Below are 24,030 nucleotides of genomic sequence, written 5' to 3'. Positions count from 1 at the left end.
AAACAGGAGTGAGGAGACCAGGGATCAAAACATTTGGACTGGGACTTCCCTGGTGGTGCAGTGGTTAAGAATCCGCCTGCCAATGCAGGGGACGCAGGTTCAAGCCCTGGTCTGGGAAGATGTCACATGCCACGGAGCAACTAAGCCCGTGCGCCACAACTACTGAGCCTGCGCTCTAGAACCTGCGTGCCACAACAACTGAAGCCTAGAGCCTGCAACAAGAGAAGCCATCACCATGAGAAGCCCGCGCACTGCATCAAAGAGTAGCCCCCACTCGCCACAACTAGAGAAAAGCCCACACGCAGCAACAAACACCCAACGCAGCCATAAAAAAATTAATTAATTAATTATTTTTAAAAAACAAAAACATTTGGACTGTTTACCAAGCTTACCATATTCTATTAAGTGATCCTGAACAAGGAGAACATGTGGTGCTGGAGTACACTGAATTATTTCTTTATTTTCTTCTACAGTTATGAAAATGAGGGAGATACAGTATTCCCCTAGCTTCTGAATCTAATACTTCTTGAGTATAGTGAAGCACTGTTAGTGTAGTCTTGTACTTTCAATTCCAAAAGTGCACTCTTTTTAGGAAAGTGGAAAGGTTTTTAAAATGGCATATACAAAAGCAATGGGTTCTAAATATTTTAATTATATTACTGATATAAAGTTTAAGGGTGTATCCTATAACAGAAAGAGTAGGAACATTAGTTAAACTATATTCAAATTCCAGCTCTACCAATTTATAGCTTTTAAATTTTTGGCAAATTTCCTAATTTCTTTGATCTCAATTTTCCTCATGAATAAAAGGAAGAAAATACAAATGAATGAATGGCTGGAAGAAAATGATTGGTGACTCGTTAAAATCAGCAATGACATATGACAGTAGTCAATAAATGATAGCTTTTGTTTTGTTGTGCTTACCATTTCAATCTCTCTCAATTAAAATTTTTTTAAAACTCCCTAAAAATAGTATACCAAGTTCTTTAGAGCATCCTAAGTTTAAAAGTACTTTGAATAGGGCTTCCCTGGTGGCGCAGTGGTTGAGAATCTGCCTGCCGATGCAGGGGACACGGGTTCGAGCCCTGGTCTGGGAAGATCCCACATGCCGCGGAGCAACTAGGCCCGTGAGCCACAACTACTGAGCCTGCGCGTCTGGAGCCTGTGCTCCGCAACAAGAGAGGCCACGATAGTGAGAGGCCCGCGCACCGCGATGAAGAGTGGCCCCCACTTGCCACAACTGGAGAAAGCCCTCGCACAGAAACGAAGACCCAACACAGCCAAAAATAAATAAATAAATAAATAATAATCTAAAAAAAAAAAAAAACTCACATTATTTAAAAAAAAAAAAAAGTACTTTGAATAGCATTTTGAGTAAAAATAATTACTGTACCAAAAAAAATCTAAGTACATCTGTTTATGTAACGGATATTCTTGCTAAATATGGGGAAATACTTCATTAACTAATTAGATTTTCCACTGTTGGTATTATATTTTCATAGGTGCCTTATTTCTAATTTGTCTTCATATGGCCATGGTTCCTAAAGATTTTGCTTCCATTTTTTGGTCCCCGTATCTCCACCTACTTCTCTCCATTTAATAAGCAAATCATTAACAAAGTCTCAGTATTTACGACTAGATACAGGACACCTTCTGCATAGAGAAAAAATTTTCTTCTTCACCTAAGGAAGTTCAGATATCACTAAAACTTCGTTTGATTTACTTTAACTTTCACCTAAGGAAGAACTGCTTCCAGGAGAAGAACAGAGATTTAATAATCTTACTAACTGCTTTAACAAATTATCACAGCTTATTTGGATAAAGGCTATACTTGAATGATGCTAGTTTAGAACCTAGCTACTCAAGTGTGTTTGTAAGAGAAGCAGCATCAACATTACCTGGGACTTGCTAGAAAGGCAATTTTAGGTCTCAACCCAGACCTATACAATCTAATCAGCATTTCAACAAGATCCTTTGGTGATCCATGTGTATGAATCATCTTAAAATTTGAGAAGCACTACTTTAAAGCAAAAAGAGATTGGGGGGGGGGGGTGGGTGGAGAAGAAGTAACGCTGACCAGAATCAATGCAGAATTTTCAAAACACGTCCTCCTCCTCTATCTATTACCTTCACAAGTACTACTATAGACAGTACATACACAGTCCTTCACTCTTTGGAGGTTGAAAAGTAGCATAAGACAAATTGCCTAGCACACTTTTTCCCACCAACAGGAAAAAGAAAATGTTCAATTTAATATGTCTGGATCACTGAAAATTTTTTAAGTAAGTTCCTAAGTAATGGGCTTTAACAGCTCACCCAGTCGGAGACACTGCCGCAGAATTCCTCCAGATGACATATTTTTTTCAGCTTCAATTTCAGTAAAGCCAAGAGAACTTGCAAATATAAGAACATCCACAAGGCTGATTAGTCTCTGCAAAAATGTCACAGAGGCTTCTATTGAAAGGCCTTGAGTAGGTTCAATATTCTCCAGCTCATGCTGTAAGGAATAAAGTTTGACATTTACATTTATATTCTGATAAAAATCCAGTTTTATGAGATACATTCCCCAGATTTCTAAATTTTACAAAAAGCCAGGCTTTCACAAATCTACTTCAACAGAGGGATTTCCTTATCATTTCATCTAAAAAAAAAGCATACATACAGGTGAAACACTGTCAGTCATATTCTTCACTAACTCATTCGTCCCTAATAATTAAACATTCTTTTTAGTCCCTTCATTCCTGGAACAGATTCTAAGGTCGTTTCAAGTAATTATAAAAGGATTCTGTTGCTTTTGAATTACAGAACCTATAATGTACAGTAACAACCACATTCAAGTTTTAATCAATAAGAATGCATAAGTCATGTTTTCACACCAACTTTATATAGTAGTTAAGTCCTTACTGTAGCCGATGTAGCAGCTGAAAGCAATGGCAGTATACCCCCGCAAGCCATGACCATATTGTCCATCACTTGAGAGATGAGATGAATTGTGTTGTGTACAAAGATGACATTATCATTGCTATTCACGAAGTCCATAACTGTCTTTGTTGAATGGCTGTCCAAAGATAAATGATGTTTACTGATAAAGCTAAAGAAAGGAAATCACAGTTTGCCTACTTGAGGGGAGGGAGGATAAGAAGGTGCTTTTGCTTCATCTTGAAAGCTGAGGAAAGATAATGATGCAGCAGGCATTTTGGAGGGTGTATACTTCCTTAGAAGATGTAGACCATTCCATATCAGTAGTTACTATACATGCCCTTTTTCAGTGCTGAAATATAAACACTATTCATCTTAACACTTAATATAAAAGTTGAACTAAATTATCCTTAACTAGGAACAAAATTAAGAAGTGACAAAAATTAAGAGGTAAATGGTGCTAAATGTGCTATTAAAAATGAATTTTCTAATAACATTTTCTTAGACAATGCCATGAAATGTTTTTAAACAGAATAAGAGTAGTATCAAATAACAATACACACATTAGGCACTTTTAAAATCATAAATCATACAATGGAGGATAATCTGAAATACACAGACTCTTTATACTAAAAATACATTGGAAAATTAGACGTTTTACATAAACCCCAATTTTCTTTTTTTTACTACTTCTAGAAATAAACCCACTCGGTAGACCTACATTCAGGCAAATTATATGCTATATTATATGCTGTAAAGTATGCAGCAAATTTTTTAAAAGAAAAATTTTCAAGTTTTTATACTCTAAATATGGTACCTCATTTATATGAGAATAAACATTAATTCAATAAAACCCTACCACAGAAATAATTTATATCCTTTTTAAGCAAATGACTGAAATTAATTGCAAAATGTCAACTATATAAATTTCTTTGAAAACAAACCCTAAAATTTATATACATCTTCTATAATAAACATATGGACAAACCTTCTCCACATCTGTATGTCTGTTTCTATTGAAAATAATAGATCAGTGAGCAAACGCTGATGCACTTGAGACCATTTGAACTCTGGAATACGGAACATAGACCTGGAATCCCTCCTTTGTCCGTTAACTGCATCTGGTGCTGTTCCTTGCCCTGGCTGCTCCTGTTGCCTTGACATCTAATAGAGAAAGTTAAAAAGCATAATAAAATAAGTTCAACTTCTAAAGGTAAACATTAATAACTTAATAGCTTCTATGTAATTCATCTAACAAATACTCACATTTTAAGATACTAAGGGACTAAATCAGAGAAAAATTATCAATGAGTAATAACATTAATACATTTAAAGCAAAGATATAAAAAATGCGAAATCAGCACAACGCAGCAGTAACTGGTCAGGAACCATGTTAGTATTATCACCAGCTAATGCAACATTTTATAAAGGAGTCAAGAAGCTTTTGGTTTTGAATACTGACATAAAAGAAAAGCCATAGCTGGTTTATACATTGGCTAGAATTAAGAAAAAACAAAAATAAAGACAACAGAATGAAGACCAAACCAACAAAAAAAGGAGGAGGAGCAATAAGAGTTGAATAAAGTGGGAAATGACAACATGCAACCACAGTGGTGTCAGGAATCTCTCTGAGACACTGGTAAGGAAGAAAGCTGTGTCTCTGGATGGCACAAAGGCTCCTGTCTCTTACAAAAGTAAAGAGACCTCATGGAACAATGTTAAACCATATACTTTGTACATAAAATTATACACTGGCAGGTGGTTTTGCAGGAAGGTAGTCCTAGATTCTGCTGAAAAACTAATGTCCTAACTATGACTGGGTCATCAAATAAAGGGTAAAAGTATTTCCAATGTTTGCTTTATAAGCTAAAAATACACTAACACTGAAACTTGAAAGTAGTAACTTTTGATGATACTGTGTTGAAAATAATAATAAAAGCTGCCATTTAACAAACTCATACTGAAAGCCATACCCTGTGCTAAAGATAATGATCTTCACATTCACTGCATTTATGTAATTGCAAATAGGTTATAAACCAATTCCAAAATAAAATAAAATAAAATCTAAGTCTATACACTTGTTCTATTTCAACTCAATGCAAATACACTTCAAGAAGATAATAAATATAATCACCTCAAGCACAGGCTGATGACACTGAGATGCTTCCATGTTTGTAGTGGCCTTCAATTCCAATCTCTCAGTATCTGTAGCAACACTGGAAACATCCAACTTAGCAATCCTCTGCTCAGAAGTAGTAGGAGACTCGAAGATACTACTATGAGAATCACTATGTAGTTTGGTTTCTCCAGAGAGGTTAGTTTTCTCCCCTACCTCCAGCATCTGACCAACATCTGATTGAACAGTTGCTTGGGAAGCAGTAGTTCTTGGTGAGGTAGCTGAAGACCCTGATGCTGTCATAGTCAAGACTGCAGAATCTTTAGGATCTCGAGTTTCAGTGTCAGTTTGTTTCTTACTTACAGGTTCTTCCTCTTGAAATATTAACTTGTGGTCATTACTAAACATGTCCATTCTTTCACTGGCTTCAGAAGCAGCTGGAGACAAACTGTTATCTTGGAGCTCTGTAGGTAGACTGGCTTCCTCAGTAGGAATACTTTCTACCTTCAGTTCTACATAATCATCATCTTCTTCTTCCTCTACTACAGACTTATCCAATAATTCTGGCACCTCTGAAGCATCCTCTTCTGAAGGAGAACTTATGGAAGCAGTTACTTCATTGACAGTCATTATATCTTTGCCAGTTGTTTTAAAAGAATCAGAGGAAACAGTCACAGCTTCTATTATGTCAGAAGATCCTTCTAAACTCTCTGCATTAATTGTTTCATTTATCAGTGTTTCTTCTAAAGGGACTTCATCCAGTAACTCCTGATTTTCTTGCACAGTTGTCCCTTCTTCATTAGACGTATTGTGAGTTTGCAGTTCAACATTGGATGCAGATTCTACTGACCTTGTCTTCCCAATGCTTGACTTTTCATCACTAGTTCTGGTGATATGAGAAGGAGGAGGAGAATTCTTTGTATCCGATTGCTGGGATCCTACTGAAACATTAACATCCCTGCTAATGCCAGAGACTGCTTGAATTGGACTTGAAGAACACTGCCCTATTTCTTCATCAACTTTTCCCTGGTGTTCCCTAAATATACTGGCAAGGTTTTCTTTATGTATTTCAAAAGTGACCTACATGAAAAACATACAAGCAGTCAAAACATGCAAAAAAAAAAAAGAAAGAAAGAAAGCACAGAGCATACAGAACATAAAATTAAAATATTTAATTTTTCAAATATATGGTTTATATAATGCAGTAAGACAGTTTTCCTATAATTATTTATAAAATGATAAATAAAAGGTAAGTCAATCACAAAAATCTAAACAGTCAAAAAATTATAGCTAATCTTAATGCTAACAGGTAGCATGGCATCAAACAATAACAAGAATATAGTTATTCAGCCTATTCTTAAAGATATATAATATAGGAAAAGAGTACATTATTCTACTGACCTCTATAACTTGTACCAGGATCTAAGTATGTACCACTGGGAAGTGCTTTGGGCACTACGTAATACATTGTTTCAAATGCAACGAAAACCCATTTCCCCATGATTTGTCCTCAGCAGAGATCAAAAATATCAATTATGTTCACTTAATATATGATGCAAATCACACATTTAGATATTATATATATTATAGCAGCTCCCTATGTATTTATTAAGCTACTAAAACTTTCTCCTACTAAGCCAAAGAACCCTTCCCCAAAGGTCAACCATAATTTTCAAAGTTGAACTGATCACAAATGGTCTGAAAGTTCCAGTTCATCCATCCACACAACCATTCATTCCACTTGTATGCTGTATGTAAGAGATCACTATGTATTCAGCACTGTGAACATCCCCATATCATGCTTATTAGACTTTTACCCAAATAAATGGAAAACTTTTACGGTTAAAGTATAAAAGACAGTGCTGTGATTTTCAATGTCAAAAGGTTTATGAATTTCTTATGTCATCAAGCATTATTATATTATAGCCACCATTATGTGACTGCTGCTACTGAATTTCAATGGGAACACCTCTCAAAAAAATAAAAGTATAATACATGAAGAAGGCATAAGCATAATTACAGTTTATCAATGCTAGAATTGTTTGTTTATGTAACCTATATTATTATAACATACATAGTAAATTGAACCTTTTAGTCAACAAACTTTTATTGAGCCCTAGTATAGGAGGATGGTAGTAGATGATAACAAAAGAAGAAAAGATGATTTTTCATGCCCAAAGATTCACAGGCCTTTTTGAATCACAGATATGTATCCACGTGGGTACAAGGCAAACAAAATTATAAATAATGCACAATGCACAGTTCCTTCCATAGCTATTAACTAGCCTTTACTCATTACATATACAGTACATTCTTGCCATAATGTGGTATAGCTAAAAATAAAAATGTTTAGGAAATAAACATTTTCCTAATTTTAAATACATGGGGAACTTTTTTGAATATTTCAAAATGAAATGCATGTATTCAACACTAAAGAGTAAAATGGCACAATAACATTAACAAAATATCAATTTCTTTTACACCCAGAAGGCTGATATCTTCTTTGAACTATGTTCTTTATTTTAATTGACCAATTCCTCATTTATTCATTCAAGAAAACTTTACTAAACATCTACAGTATGCCAGACACTGTGTGATGAAAAACAAAATGTTCCTACCTTCATGGTGCTTATATTCTAATGGAGTAGATGAAAAATAAACATGCAAGTATATAAGATAATGTCAAGTAATAGTAAGAGATTTGAAGACAAAAAGGAGATAGACAATAACTGAAGATGACAGTCTAGATGGGAGAGTATATTTTACTAGGGTAACTGGGAAAGGTCTCTGGAGATGTTGTTTGAACAGAGACAAGAATAAAGTGAGAGAGCAAGTTACATGAATATCATGTAACGAAAAGAATTTCAGGCGGAAGGAAGAACAAATGCAAAGGCCCTGGAGCCAAAATAAGCTCAGTATGTTTGAGAAACAATAAGAACCCAGCACACAGGGAACTGTAGGTGATAAAGTCAAAGATGCAGCCATTGGCTAGATCATGATTATAGAGCAGTATAGACTATGTTAAAGACTGAATTTTATTCTGATACACATATAATGTATAATACAACAGTCTTATAGAATGAGTCTAGTTTTGAATAATCATTGGGTTTGATTTTATTCAAATTAAGGATTTTTTAAATTTTTATTATAAAATGTATCAATAAACATGAATATATACAATCTATAGGTACAGGTTAAAGAGTAATTTTTTAATCCCATGTACCTATACCCACATCAAGAAACAGAACACTATTACTACCTCACAATTCCCCTATCTGCCCATGCCCAACTGTGCTCCCAATCTCCCCACCCCTATCAAGAGGAAATCAGTATCCTGGCATTTCTATTAACTGTTTCCTACTTGTTTTTTAATAGTTTACTACCTAAAAACTAAGAAACTAAGTATACCATAAACCTAGCTAGTTTTGTAAAAGAAAGGCCAATATTGCCACAACAAAGAATGGCTCCAAGGAGAAGACAAGCTACACAGAATGTGTGTATTGGAGCCGGCTCCAGCTTCTCTAAGAGGATATATAAGGCTATTTCTGGGAAGTCTATAGGCAAGGTCATTAGGAAACACTGGGAAATATACAGGATAAGAGAATCTATGAGGCCTAATGGGGGCCAGGTAGAGTGTATTTAGCATAAATAAGGTCCAAGAAGAAAACTATTTTATATTGTATTTTCCAATTGTAAACTCACTATTCTACTCTCAGAAGCAGAACAAAGCAAACCACATTTTTGAGGGGTGAAGTGAGAATCTTCAGGTGATCCAGGCAGCAGGACTAGAGAGAACAGGAACTGATCACCACATGGTGAAGACAAGTAGTCATGAGAACATGAGCCCATCTCATGTGGGTAATTTGTCCTCAGGCTTTAAAAAGATGTTACAAAGGCATCTGGCATTTCAATAATAATAGCTCTCCCTGTATCTGTATCTTAAGTCAAACTATTCCAGTTTAGATGGACTGTCATATGTCTGCTACATAGCTGCCATTCTGGGACCTCCCTTCACTACAGTCTTGGAGATCCCCTTCATTTCTCTCCTGTTTCCTATATCCCATATCTTCCTCTTTGTTTTATTCTCTCCTTTTGATGCAATATATCCTCCAGTGTCTGCTTGAAACTTTTGAGACCTAAAAGTAAATTTATTCTACCTTTATACTTAAAAGTCAGATAAAACTGTAGGTCAGAAAACATTTACCTTCAGAATATGAAAGGTATTTCTTCACTGCCTTCTTATTTCTTTGCTTACTGTTGGGAAGTCAGAGATCTTTCTGATTCCTGATCCTTCATATGACTTATTTTGTTCTTTTTCGTGAAATTTTATAAAGTCTTCTCTTTGTTCCTAGTGCTTTGAAATTCCACAATGATTCTTGCCACCGGTCTATTTTGATCCACTGTGCTAAATATACCCACTGGGCCCTTCCAGTCTAGTAACAAATATCCGTTGGTTCTGGGAAATTTTCTTGAATACTTTATACCTTCTTCCCCTCTTTTTCCCCTGTTCTCCCTTTCCGGGATTTCTATTTTTTGAGATTGCACTGATTGGTCCTCTAATTTTCTTACCATTTCTCTATTTTTCATCCCTTTGTGTTTTGGTTCTACTATCTGGAAGAGCTCCTCATCTAACTCTTAAACACGTTTTTCATTTCTCTTATGTGATTCTACACTAGTCACTTGAATTCTCTGCTGCTCATATTTTTCCTCTCTAAAATGGATAGTACAAGGGTAAATACAAACCTAGAAAATTTCATATTTTAAATTATCCCTGGTGCAAAAAGGGAAAGAAGACTCCCTCTCTCTTCTTTAGCATTTCCTTTAGAAAACCTGAAGTTGGAAATACTTTCTCTGGTAACTGGAGATGTATGTAAATCTTTTTAAATGATAATAAGCCTCTTTCTAGTTTAGCATCCCTAGGATATCTTTCCTGGGGGCACTGGAGCCATTTCTCTCAAACATGAACATCAAGAATGATGGTGCCCTGTCTCCTGTCTCAGTGAGAGTTTAAGCCTATGTGCTTGGCTCCAAGATGTAACCTCTGAACATCCGAAAAACTACTCAGAATAATTCTGGATGATCACAGACATGTGGAAATAAGACTGAATCAATTACATTTAAATAATGAGAGCTTCCCTGGTGGCGCAGTGGTTGAGAATCTGCCTGCCAATGCAGGGAACACGGGTTCAAGCCCTGGTCTGGGAAGATCCCACGTGCCGCGGAGCAACTGGGCCCGTGAGCCACAATTACTGAGCCTGCACGTCTGGAGCCTGTGCTCCGCAACAAGAGAGGCCGCGATAGTGAGAGGCCCGCGCACCGCGATGAAGAGTGGCCCCCGCTTGCCACAACTAGAGAAAGCCCTCGCACAGAAACGAAAACCCAACATAGCCATAAATAAATAAATAAATAAATTTTAAAAATAATGAAAGATGAGGACTTCCCTGGTGGTGCAGTGGTTAAGAATCCGCCTGCCAATGCAGGGGACATGGGTTCAAGCCCTGGTCCGGGTAGATCCCACATGCCGCAGAGCAACTAAGCCCACGTGCCACAACTACTGAGCCCACATGCCACAGCTACTGAAGCCCACGCACCCTAGAGCCTGGGCTCCACAACAAGAGAAGCCACTACAATGAGAAGCCCAAGCAGCACAACAAAGAGTAGCCCCCGCTCGCTGCAACTAGAGAAAGCCCGTGCGCAGCAACGAAGACCCAACGCAGCCAAAAATAAAATAAATAAATAAATTTATAAATAATAATAGTAATAATAATGAAAGATGAAACAGCGGCATTAAGTGTAAAGAATCACAAATGTTTTTACAATGTAAGTGTATTCTGAGCCAACATCACAAAGTACCAAGTTATAGAAACAGAACCATTGCAAATGTCTGGAAAAACACATAAGTAAAAATCAACAGTTTGAAGCGGCAGAACGCAAATAAAAAAATAAAACTTCTAGTGATTGAAATTAAAAATAAATCTAAATAAACTGAGACATTGGATAATTAGTAGAGTAAGGATAACTTTTCATCCTATGACAAGACCAAGTGATACTCCTAATGTGAAGGGGGACTGCCACCTCCCTAGTTCAACTAATATAACTATCACAAAAGAAAGTTATCAGCAAAAACATTGCAATCCATTTCAAAACCAAGTATGCTCCAATACTAAAGCACTGTTTTAAAGAATGAATAAAACAGACTTGAAACTGAAGAGTTAGAACCTACACTACTGCCACTATAAAACTCATTCAGGATGTTAAAACAGTACAGTAAAATTTCAAAATCCTATGACTATACCTGCCCAATGTATTTTTATGATGAATGTCAATCATCATCCTAAAATGATGTACAACAGGGATTTAATGGACATTTCCAAAACTTATGTCTAAATACTACTATATATATATTTTTTTATTATTAGGTAATAGGATACAAACTTAACAGAAAAAAATGTGTAAAATGATAAGAGTCCTAAAAAAATTCATTCACACTTTTATGTTAATGCTTTTATTAAGGTTGCTAACGTAGTGGTATCATAGAAACAAAAGTTTCATAATACCTTACTGTAGCAATAGCATATAGTCAATTATAAAGAACTGATCTTTCCTGCTGGTTTATAAACAGTCTGAGGAATTCCTCTTGGATTTTCATGTCCCCTGCAGGGCCAAAAGAAGATACATATTTTTGCTATCACAAACTCTCTCTTAACGATTTGTTTCCATGATGCTCTTACTAGTATTCACTTAAGTTACAACTTCCATGACTGTCATCATAGCTAGTCTTTCAACCATTTGATAAGAGACCATTCATTCTAAAGGTGAAATATAAGTCTGTGTAATATATTTCTTTCTCAATTCTAACTACATTCATAACCAGCAGACAAACTTTCAACTGGCCATTTGAAAAGATAGGTAGGTTAAAAGATAGTATTTAACATTAATTTTTCAAGCACAAGAAGATGGTTTCTATAATACATATTTCAATTCAAAGCAATGTACAGTTTCATAAAGTACATTCTTAATGTGCCACAAGGAATATATTTCCTTTTGTGATAAACAGATTTGCAGTCAAATCTGTTCCAAAATAGTGCTTTGTCTTTCCTAAGCAGACCAACTCTTTCTTTTGTAAATATGAATATTAGAAATGCTTTTACATTTTTGAAGTTGATTTTTAAATCTCCTTTTAACTTATTCCAATAGTCGAAAAGCTAAAATGGCAACTGAGTAATTATCACCCTTGTTATTTTTTTTGATACCGTTCTCCTAAAGGTATTTGTGACTGATAATTCCTAATTAATTACCAGATACTGTTCTAAATTACTCAGCTAAAAGACTAGTTATTAATGATCACAATCATTAGATAGCTAATCTATAGCTGTTTGTAATGTTTGGAAAGTACTTCTATAAACTACTAAAGATACTCATGAGCTAATAACTATAACATTTCTTCAGCCATTACTTTCAACTTAACTGACATTCAAATTTACTGATTAGGAGATAAAAGATGAATGCAATATATCAAGAGATTAACATTATTAATCCATGTATTAAAAAATTTAACCTGTAAAATTTAGACTGTTTTAAATGTTAGCAATGTTTAGGAACTGGCTTTCTTTTTGGAAGCAAATACATCTCTTTCATTGTATGTTATTTTCCTTTGGAAATACCAGCTGAATATGATATGCTAACTTCTAATTCTTAGGTTACCAAGTTTTCCACAGTTGATAAATAAGATATATTTTTCTTTGAAAATAGCTGAGGGACTTCCCTGGTGGCGCAGTGGCGCTCCCAACGCAGGGGACCCGGGTTCAATCCCTGGTCAGAGAACTAGATCCCGCATGCGTGCTGCAACTAAGAGTTCGCATGCCACAACTAAGAAGCCCACCTGCCACAACTAAGACCCAGTGCAACCAAATAAATAAATATTAAAAAAATAATAAAAATAAAAATAGCTGAATCTTCCCATATGGAATATCAATAAGCATAGCTCAAAATGATCACCACCACACAACAGGAGATCTTTTATAGAGACTCTGTTGCAACAGCTTACAACAATAATGGTATAAAAGATATAACAGTTAAAATCAAATTATAAATATTTATAAGCTTATACATATTAACTGATCTATTTTATGCAAAGTACCCTGGTTACAAATCTAAATGTTCTGGTCAAACCTAAGCACTTAAATGCTACCCTAATATGACCTGACTGGACGGATATCAAGCATATAGCCTAGGTTATCCTGAGAAAACTGCCTAAAAGAATTAGTTATGAAAACAACATTATACATTTGATAACAAAGGACAAAAAGAAACAATCCCGTGAGGAAAACAAGTCACATATGTAATAAGCACTATACACTCATCATGTAATAAGCTCAAAAACATTTTTTGAATAGGTAGTATACTTTGCATTCAGAACACACTACCCCAAAATATGGCACATTGGCACACTATTTTAAGATGAAGGAATTTGAGAAACAGTTAGGTATAGAAAAGACTCTCTGACCTTTTCATCCTCCCTGAAGCAAATCATAGAAACACCAGGTTCTAGAAGGACTCATCTCCCCCTTCTCCCTGAAGTTTCTTAGTGAGAGGTGCCTATAGCCCAGAGGAAAAGAGCACCCTTATCTCAAAGACAGAAGTACACCGAGAGGAATCCGAATAAACAGGCCTTGATGATTTTCCCCCAGTTTACTACTCTTAGTTCATACCCTTTGTCCTCCCACGCTTTGCCACGACTTTCCACCCTTCATCAAACCTAGTATAAGAACGCTCAGGCTTAACCGTTTCTTTGGGTCTTCACTTCCTTATGAAGACTCCCATTTCATGTAAAACATATTAAATAAATTCACATGCTTTTCTCCTAATAATCTCTCTTTGTTAGTTTAATTTTCATGTCCTGCCAGGGACCTTAAGACAGTCAAGGAAAAGTTTTTCTCCTCTACAATTCACATGATGTTTTTTTTCATTTATTTATTTTTATTTTTGGCTGCCTTGGGTCTTCGTTGCTGTGCGTGGGCTTTCTCTAGTTGCAGTGAGCGGGGACTACTCTTCGTCAACGCAGTGTGCGGACTTCTCCTTGTGGTGGCTTCTCCTGTTGCAGAGAACAGGCTCTAGGCGCACACGCCCACTAGTTGTGGCACGCAGGCTCAGTAGTTGTGGCTTGCAGGCTCTAGAGCTGCAGGCTCAGTAGTTGTGGCGCACGGGCTTAGTTGCTCCGCAGCATGTGGGATCTTCCCAGACCAGGGCTCAAACCCGTGTCTCCTGCATTGACAGGCGGATTCTTAACCACTGCGCCACCAGGAAAGTCCTACAATTCACATGATTTAAATACAAAACAGTATACAGTGTAAAAGTCTCCCTCTCACCATTGGTCCTCACCTGTACAATTCCCCAACAATCAGGTAATCAGTTATTAATTTCTTATGTATCTTTCCAGAGTATTTTTGTGCATATACATACAAATACAAATTCTCACTTTCCCACTTGTTTAACTCACTAATATCCACTATACACACTGTTCCACACTTTCTTTTGTCACTTAATATATCTTGGTGAACTATCTCAGGATAGTTTTAATTTACAGTCCCTTACGAAGTGTCTTTTCATAAATCTAAAGTACTTTTTACTTAGTTTTCTATGGGTTGTTTGATCATGTCTTTCATTCATTTTTCTATTAGTTTGTCTTTTCGTATCTATTTCTAGGAGCACTTTATATATTAGGAATGTTATCTTTGCTCTGGTCCTAAACAGTTTTCCCAAATTTGTCATTTGCCTTTTGACTTTTGCTTATGGTATTGTTCGGGTTTTGGTTACAAAGGATTTTGTATGTTTTAATGTAGTAAAAAAATTAGTCTTTTTTTTCTCTTTAATGGTTCTAGATTCTAAATTATACTTTGAAAATCCTTACACACTCCAAGGTTACAGAAGAATTATCTGTGTTTTCTTCAAGTACTTTTGTTTCTCCCTCCACCCCCATCACAGCCCATTTAATTGATCCATATGTTAAATTTCTTCGTACTCCAACTTTTTTTTCTCCCTAGATGAATCCTCTATTATCCCAACAATATTTATGGAATACTTCAAGTTTTCCCTTTATAATATACTAAAGTCTTATATGGAACTTTGTATATTTCTGGACTTTCTCTTCTACTCCCCTGGTCAGCCTATCTCTTCATGTGTCAATACTACATTTTTTTAATTATTGACATTTGGTAATGTATTTTAGTATTCAGTAGAGTTAGTCCCCCTCACTGTTCTTTACAGAGTCTTCCTGGATATTTTTACTTGTTTATTTTGTCTTACATTTCCTTAATAATTAGCTTACTCTGTTTTTTCTCCACCAAAAGAAAAATGATTAATTAGTATTTTCTTGGTATTTCATTAACTTTATAAAATAACCTAAAGAAATGTTAAGTTATTATAACTTTATGATGTTCAGTCTTCCTATTCTAGGAAATATGTTTTTCCATTTGTTCATGCCTTTTGTGTGCCCTTTGGGAATGTTTTAAAGACTTTTTCAAGTAATTCAAAGTGTAATTTAGAGATATATACAAGATACTACTGGCAGTATACAGAAATTACTTAATTGTACCTAGAAATAAATGGAAGTACCAAGAAGATGCTGACATTTAAGTTTGGTCTTCATTAATGATTACTCATGGAGGAAACAAAAGGATTAAGAGCAAGGGGAGATGCCATGCAGAAGGAATTTAAGAAGGTACGTGTAAGAATGGAGGGTGAAAGAACATGGTTCACTTAAGACACTGAAGTTATATGGTAAAGCAGTAACATTAAAGCATTTCTAGGAGTGATGAGCAATAAAAATAGTGTAAGCAGTGTCAACGGCAAGGAGGTCACGGACTACTAAAGGCTTTGTGAACCATGAGAAGGGATCAAAATTTTATCATACAGGTAAGGGCAAGCTTTATTTATTCACTGCTTAAAAGGCAACTATGTGGGACTTCCCTGGTGGCGCAGTGGTTAAGAATCCACCTGCCAATGTAGGGGACATGGGTTTTATCCCTGGTCCGGGAAGATCCCACATGCCGAGGAGCAACTAAGCCCGTGCGCCACAACTACTGAGCCTGCACTCTAGAGCCCGCGAGCCACAACTACTGAAACCCATGCGCCTAGAGCCCGTGCTCCGTAACAAGAGAAGCCACCGCAATAAGCCCGCGCACCGCAACGAAGACCCAACGCAGCCAAATAAATAAATAAAAATTCTTTTTAAAAGGCAACTATGTGATTTAACACAAATTAAAAAATTATTTTCTAATGAATTTGACTTGTAAATCCTACTATTCCACTTATATGTAGCTTAAAATAAACCCACTACAAAAAAAAAAATAATGAAAAACAAAAAATGGGACATACCTATATACAAACTGCCAAGGAAGGGGAAAAAACAAATTTAAAAGTAATACAATTGTATTTTTGTTTATATTGACCAACACTCTCTCCGGAACCAAATTTTAGTAAGGTTGCTCTGAATCCTCGTCTCACCTGGGCCCTCTGTCCTCGTCAGACCTATAGCTCTGAGTTTCAGCAAGAATCCTAGGTCACTTTAGAGAGAATCCCCCATCCTCAATATCTGTTCACACTGACATCTGATCAGTTCCTCACTGCCCACCATCTCCCAGGTGATATCTAATCAGCCTGGCCTGTCTTCAGCAAGAGTCCTGTTAAAGTCCGGTTAACCAGAATCTCCCCCACCCCACATGTTTCCTCTTATTAAATTTCCATCTACTGAAGCCCTTCCCCCCATTCCTACCTTGCTCCGTGGCTATAAAATCCCCATTTCTCCTTGTTGTATTCAGAATTAAGCCAATCTCTACACTCAGGTCTTTTTTCCCCCTATTACAAGAGTTCCTGAATAAAATCTAATTTTACTGCTTTAACTATTGTCTGACTCTGGTTCTCTTCAACTACATTTTAAATTAATTTCAATATATTTTTTTTAAAAATTACCTCCACTAATTTTTCTGAACCGAGTTTTAGAGAAATCCAGAATATAAGCAAATTAATTCACTCAATTATTTCTTCCCAGAATTTTAAGTGGTCTGATATTCAGATGTTACATCAAAGTTGCAACTTTTGGTCTGAAGCTCACCCCTTTTAGTAAGCAATGCTAGTAAATATAAAAACAAACTTTACTCTTTCATAAAATGATTTTTAAACGACACTTCCTTATTAACACCAAGTGAGGATGCAATTTAAAGAAAAGCCTTCCAACCAACTTAGTATTCTCTTAATCTCTATAAATAATACTAACACATGGAAACATTCTAGAATTAATTTAAAAGAAATTTACTTAAAGAAATATTCTTCCCTCCAACTTCTTTAAAGTATGAAAATGTCCATCTAATCAATAATTGTTCCCTATTCCACAACATGCCTAAAAATATACATGTAATAAATACTACGTTAAGCTCATTTTGATGGGCAATACCAGATATGTTTTTAAATACTTGCACAACAGCTGAGATACACAGAATGCTTACTGTATACTATTTTAAGCATCTGGCATATATTGAGACAATCTTCAGAGCAACCCTAAAAAGACAGGTAGTATAACCCTCATTTTATATGCATGAAGAGAGGAAGCATAGTGACATAAAATAATATCACACAGCTACTAACTTACTTATCTTTTCTTTTTTACAAAGATTAATCTTGACCAATTTTATTTTCTTAAGAACAATCCAGACAGGTACTCTCCTGCAAAGCTAGAATATAAATTCACACACAAGTTTTTAGATAGCAACTTAGCAATACCTACTAAAACTTTTAAAAACATGTGCAGACTCCTTCTTCTCAAATTTTAGGAATTTATCCTACAAAATAAGAGACAGTTATACAGGAGCAGGTTCATCACTGCTCAAAAACAAGGGAAAATTAAACTATAGTGCATATGCAATACACTATAATACAACTCAGTAGATTTTTAAAATATCACCTCCACCAATTTTTCCAAATAAAATTTTGGAGAACGCCAGAATATGAAAAGTAAACTTGAATCATTTACTCAATCGTTCCTTCCTCGAATTACATGTGGTCTGATAGCATTCAGACGTCACATCAAAGCTGCAGCTTTTGCTCTTAACTTTACTTCTCCATAATATTATGCAATATACATATACCTAATAATATGCAGCCATTAAATTCATGTAAGAAGTATATCATTAATTGAAAGAGTACTGTAAAATATCATAAGTATGATAGTTTTATAAGAAAATAATTATATGTATGTGTATATTTATATACAGAACAGAAGACTGGAAAGTCTTGCACCAAAATATTAAGTCATGCACAGGTGACTGGATAAGAGGTGATTTCTGGATTTTGTGTGTATACATTTGTAGTAGGTTCCACATTTCCTACAATGAGCACATATTATTGTAAAAATAAAAAAACAATAAATACTATTTGTTTAAAAAATTTGAAGCCAACGAATACTGTAGCAATTAAGTATAAAATACTGACAATCCATGAAATATGAAAATTTTATAACTCTTGAAATTTCTTAAAAGAATACGTAGCTTTTAATTTTATTACATAGACACCATAAACTCACACATACAAACACATGCATGTTCATATTTGCCAGTTTATAGCTTGTGATTTTTAAAAATACTTTTAAGAAACCACTTACAGAATTCTAACAAAACTGATTTCCACATGCTTTTTACCCAACCTAAACTGTACTTTCTTCTTATATAAAATGACTGACATTTATGTTTAAGCCATTTCATCAGACTGTTAACAGCAAATAATATCTAAAGATAATTTAAATAATCCAAGATAGCTAAATACTTTACCCCAAATTTATCATCTGGGGAAAAAAATCTAAGTCATATTATATCTTTAAGTCAAGTGAAAAAAACTTTCACTTGTTGATTATTTTAAGTCATAGATCGATTCTACCTTGGCAATATAGGCCGCCTAGACAAAACACAGTTTTAGTTTTATCTGTTTAGAAAAAAATGTTTTTGGACAGTTCTTACAATTCAGAATATATTAAATGCCTTAATCTAAATTTCATTTAAAGAGTAGAAGCATTTTAGCGTACCAAGTGAAAACAGTGTTATTTAATTACTCAAGATAATGTTCAATTTGAAGCATTAAAAAAAGGTAAAGAAGAAGAGGAATAATAAAAACCTAGAAAACACACAAAGTACAGTTACACTAGAAGAGCCCATTACTGCTTATAAAACCTAGTTCAGCTGTTGGAGGAAAGGGATACAGTGACAAACAGCTTCCCTGCTACAAAGGTGGCAGGATATCTATCAAACTGGACAATAAAATTGCAATTGAGTTTCTTTGGCTTTTTATAGCAGCTACATGTATCCTGATGTAACTCTGCAAAAGCTATCCAATTCTGCAATGTTAGTTTTTTACACACCAGTTCTTTATGAAGAACCATGTTATAAATTTGTGATACTAAGATTTTAAATGACTGCAAAAAGGAAAAAATATACATTACTTCAGTATTATATGCATTAAAATATTTGTAAACCTTTAGAATTAATATCTTCAGAGAAAAAAATTTGGTTCCAATAATTTCAACAGAACTTTTAACAGCATGCTACAAATTGTTCACTTACTTACTGAATCACTTCGGCTCCATCCTAAACTTTATTAAATATTGATTTGAAGAGCTTTAGAGTGTAAGTTTTCCATTTTACTTTAAAAACAGGTATCAAGATATTAAAATTCAAAAAAAATTAACATAGCTACATTCAAATTACTTTATATAAACTTCATTAAAGAGAAAAAAAGCTTTTTAATCAATGAAGAAAATTCATACAAGAGAAATAAAACTGAAAGACATTTATGAAACATTAAAATTAAAGGTGAAAATCACAAGAAGCAACTTTTAACTTTAAGTTTTTCTTTTCCCCCTCATAGAGTAAAGTAAAGCTTTAGCACTTATTCTTTAAAGTATACTTTAACAGCAAAAAGGGACAGGTGCAGTTTTACTCAGACAAAATACTCTACAATGAACTTAATCAGTGTTTACTCCATTTTATAACTGTAATCCTAAAACTTGAGTCAAAGACTGGTTCTTGGCTCAAAGTAGGCAAAAGAAGCCTCTCCGTAAAGTAACTATTTTCCTTGCAAAGGTTTTAAGATCTGTTTAAAGCCCTAAGTCACTGGAGTAAAGAAAAATATGAACTAATTTTATATATATATAAATTCACACAGAAAACTTAAAGCCTGTTTTGGGTTTGTTGTGTATAAATTTGAGTCTAAAAAATACTGATTTCAGATACTTCATAAGAAAAGTAGTTTATATTTCTTCCTTTAACATTTTCTGTGCCGTAAAATATGCTCCCAGAAAGAAAAAATACATTTTCCTTTATCATGAAAAATGTATTAAGGGGTCATAACTGGGGTCCATATTTAATTTACATAGAATTCTTCTATCTTCATTATGCTTTCTAAAGAGTATATTATTATTAGCATCTTAGTGTGAAAGTGGGAAGGGGATAATTTTATAAAAGTCAAAATAATTTTCCCTGTACAATCTGAGGGGCCCTCAAAATTTAGAGTGCATAAGAAGGACTTATTTTAAAATGCAGATTTCCAGGAACATACCACGAGATTCAGATTAAGATTCTGAGGTGGGGTCCAAGAAACTATAAGATGTACATCCCAAGTTCCTCTGATGAGATGATCCCTAAAACATACTGTGTGTGATTCTGACATAGACTCAGATAGACATAGACATAGATTCTGACATAAGTAATTTAAAGACAGCTGCTACGGCTATTTCCTGGATCGTGGATAAGAGAAGACTGAGGCGCTAAGGCACACACAGGGTGGCATGGCGCCACATGACAGTGGAACCAAATAGCCCTAAACAATGATGGTGTAGTTCTTACTCCTCCTTCCTGAAACAAATATTTAACATGCAACTGCCAAGCACTCAGCACTATGCACAGCTACGGGAGATATGACGAAGTATAAAACCCTTCATCCCTGCTGAGAGCTTACAATTCACAGCCACTTTTGACCAACAATATAATATGAGAGCTATTACAGGATCATACTTGCTTAAATAAATACTAGTCTACATTTCCTATATGACACATTACTGCTCTTCTTCATGTACTTTACACTCCCCCAAGCAAACCAAACAATTCCACATGCTTTTCCCTCAATGACATCATCTACGCACCTCTGCTTATGCCAATTCCTCCCCCAGTGATTCTCATCACCCCAGTCTCTACATACCCAAATCTTATTTATTACCCTTCAAGCTTGTAGTCAAATGACATCCATTCTACAAACCTCTCAAAGGCCCTCTCCTTTCACTGTGAATCTCTCTTCTAGGACACTTATTCCTTCCTGCCCTGTCTTTCAGTACATGTATTATCTCCCATATTAGAAAGTAACTTCTTTCAGGATAAGATCTGTTCCTGATTCATCTTTCTATCTTTCGTAGTAAACCTGAAGGTACTCAACTAGAAGAAGACAGGAAAAACAAAAGGGAGGAGTGTTAAGAACAAAAAGAGGAAACATAAGGGTAGAAAGGGGAAGAAAAGAGGTGGGCAACTGGAATAAGACCTAGACACAGAGTGACTGAAAATGAGCAAGAGAGCCCATGGAGGGTCTGACCAACAGACGGCGGGGGCGGGGGGGGGGGGAAGCAGAGAAAAAACAAATATAAACAGAGAAAAAGAAGAGGTTGGGGAGGGGTGGGGAGAGAGAAGATAGGGGGTACAGAAAGGGTGAAGGAACACTGGAAGGAAAAAACAAAGAAAGAGAAGGAGAGGGATGGGAAAGAAGGAGATGGTGGCTAAAAGAAGAAAAAGAGAAATAAGCAAAGAGGGAGCAAGCTAGCTAGGCAGTGATAGAGGGTAGCACAGACTGCACCAGATACCCACAGTCAATGCCAATGCAGGGGGTTGGGTGGTGATTAGCTGGAGATTGGGAAGAGGGAGAAGGTAGGGGGAAGAGAGGGAGTGAGGAAGTGGAGGGAGAGAGGGTAGGGGAGAAGGAGAGAGAGGAGAGAGAAGGGGGGGTATTAAAACCTTTGCCTTTGAGCACCTGAATTATTCATAGCAGTGAAAATGAATGAAGCAAAGCTATATGTAACAATAAAAAAGAATCTTAGAGACAAAAGGTTTGATGAGAAAAAATAAGTAACACAAGAGTTCACACAGTATGACGTCCCTTTCATAAAATACAGAAACAAGTAAAATGAGAGATTATATTATTTAGGAATACATTTTTTTAACTTTTTCAAGAAGGGAATAATAAACACTAATTCAAAATGGTGATTAGATTTGGGGTGAGGAGGGTGGGTGTTAGAAAGGGAGAACCTTTTTTAAGTTGGGTAGTCACATAGTTTCCTTTATAACACTTCATAGCATATATGCCATGCAAATTATTTTGGATGTAATTAATTCTTCATTTTAAAAGCTGCATTTATAACAAACATGAAGTGACTAGGGCCTTAACTAGTAGGCTGGCAGTAAGAATGAGAACAAAAGAATTAACAGGAGGAATGACAGAACTGTAACAAAGGAAAATAGTCATTTAATTCTATTTTCTGTGATTTCACTCATTAACTCCTAACTTCAGATATACACATATATTACCACATTTACCATTTTTAGATTAGACATCGATGGTTAAGAAAAGTTTAGAAACTTCTCTGAGTTTACACAACTAAAAATTACTATAAATCAGAATTCAAACCCAGGACTATCCTGTCTCCAAAGCCCATGTTCTCTTCATTACTTACACAAATAGACTGGTGACTGGATATAATATTTCGCCATAAATGCTCAATAGCTCAAAGGTGCCTGAGATTTCTCCAAGTCCGACTCATTTGTTTTGTGGATGAGACTAGGCTATTGGACCTAAATAGCCTATGATTTCAGCAGTTCTCAAGCACTTTAGTCTCAGGATCCGAAGTACTGGTACCTCCCAAAAATCTTTATTTATATGGGGTATGTCTATTACTAGTTACCATATTAGAAATTAAAACTACGAAATTTTACAAATATTCATTTCAAAAAAGCAATAAACCCAGTATATGTTAATATAAACAACATATTTTTTGAAAAATGACTTTTTCAAAACAAAAATAATAATAATAATGAGAAGAATGCTATTATTTCATATTTTTGCAAATCTCTTTCAATTCTGGTTTAATAGAAGATGGCTACACTCTAGTATCTGTTTTTGTATTCAATCTGTTGTATTATACTGTTTTGGTTGCAGTACATGAAAAAAATCCATCCTCTAACTAGATATGTAGCTGGAAAAGGAGGACCTCACCACTCCCTGAAATGGTCTCCTGGGCTCCCAAGGTCTTCAGGCTGTACTTCAAGAATTACTGATCTAAAGGTTACATTCCTTTAGCCATTCTTCCCAAGGACGGGACAAACTGGAGTGCATATAAAAGTGTTGAATTAACATAGAATATGTAGAAAATTTTTTAAATCTAATTTATATGGGCACTTCCTTAACTGAGAATTCTCCCAGATATACCTGAAGCCCAATCCAAATTACGTGAAACCAAAACTCAACCGTTTTTCTCATTATCTCTTGTAAAGGGAAAAATAATACTAGCAGAAAATCAGTCCAGACTGCAATAGCCCACTACAACCAAAACCAGAATAACTGGGCATCAGCACAAACTAAAATAAGTTAGACAAGAGGTGGCAAAGTATTTCTGTAAAGTGCCAAATAGTAAATATTTTAGGCTTGGGAGCCAAAGAGTCTCTGTCACAAATACTCAATGCTTTTAACATGAAAGCAGTCTTAGAAAATACATAAATAAATACAGGTGGCTGTATTTCAATAAAAATTTATTTACAGAAACAGGCCAGGCCAGATTTGGCCCTCAGGCCATGCTTGGCTGAACCCTGCCTTAGAATAAACTGGTCAGCTTTAAAATGTAGTGACTAAAACAAAACCATTTTATAAAATCACATCTTTGCCTCATTTAGCACTGGATTATTCTCAAACATAAATCT

At 35.3% G+C, this 24,030-nt stretch overlaps 1 protein-coding gene across 4 annotated transcripts in view; it reads right to left on the bottom strand.

The window, feature by feature from the left end:
* LRBA (LPS responsive beige-like anchor protein) overlaps positions 1 to 24,030 on the bottom strand; it is a 776,641-nt gene that overhangs the window by 594,995 nt on the left and 157,616 nt on the right. For all 4 annotated transcript variants that reach the window (XM_061192552.1, XM_061192551.1, XM_061192553.1 and 1 more), the window contains exons 23-26: positions 5,054 to 6,115; positions 3,908 to 4,083; positions 2,905 to 3,058; positions 2,317 to 2,497 (exon numbers count right to left, since the gene is read on the bottom strand). In XM_061192552.1, the coding sequence (XP_061048535.1) occupies positions 2,317 to 2,497; positions 2,905 to 3,058; positions 3,908 to 4,083; positions 5,054 to 6,115 (1,573 nt within the window). The remainder of the gene's footprint in view (positions 1 to 2,316; positions 2,498 to 2,904; positions 3,059 to 3,907; positions 4,084 to 5,053; positions 6,116 to 24,030) is intronic.

Source organism: Eubalaena glacialis, chromosome 5 (genome assembly GCF_028564815.1).
Source record: "Eubalaena glacialis isolate mEubGla1 chromosome 5, mEubGla1.1.hap2.+ XY, whole genome shotgun sequence".
Lineage (NCBI taxonomy): Eukaryota > Metazoa > Chordata > Mammalia > Artiodactyla > Balaenidae > Eubalaena > Eubalaena glacialis.
The sequence above is the reverse complement of the archived record's forward strand: the minus strand, read 5'-3'. Positions and strand labels throughout refer to the sequence as shown.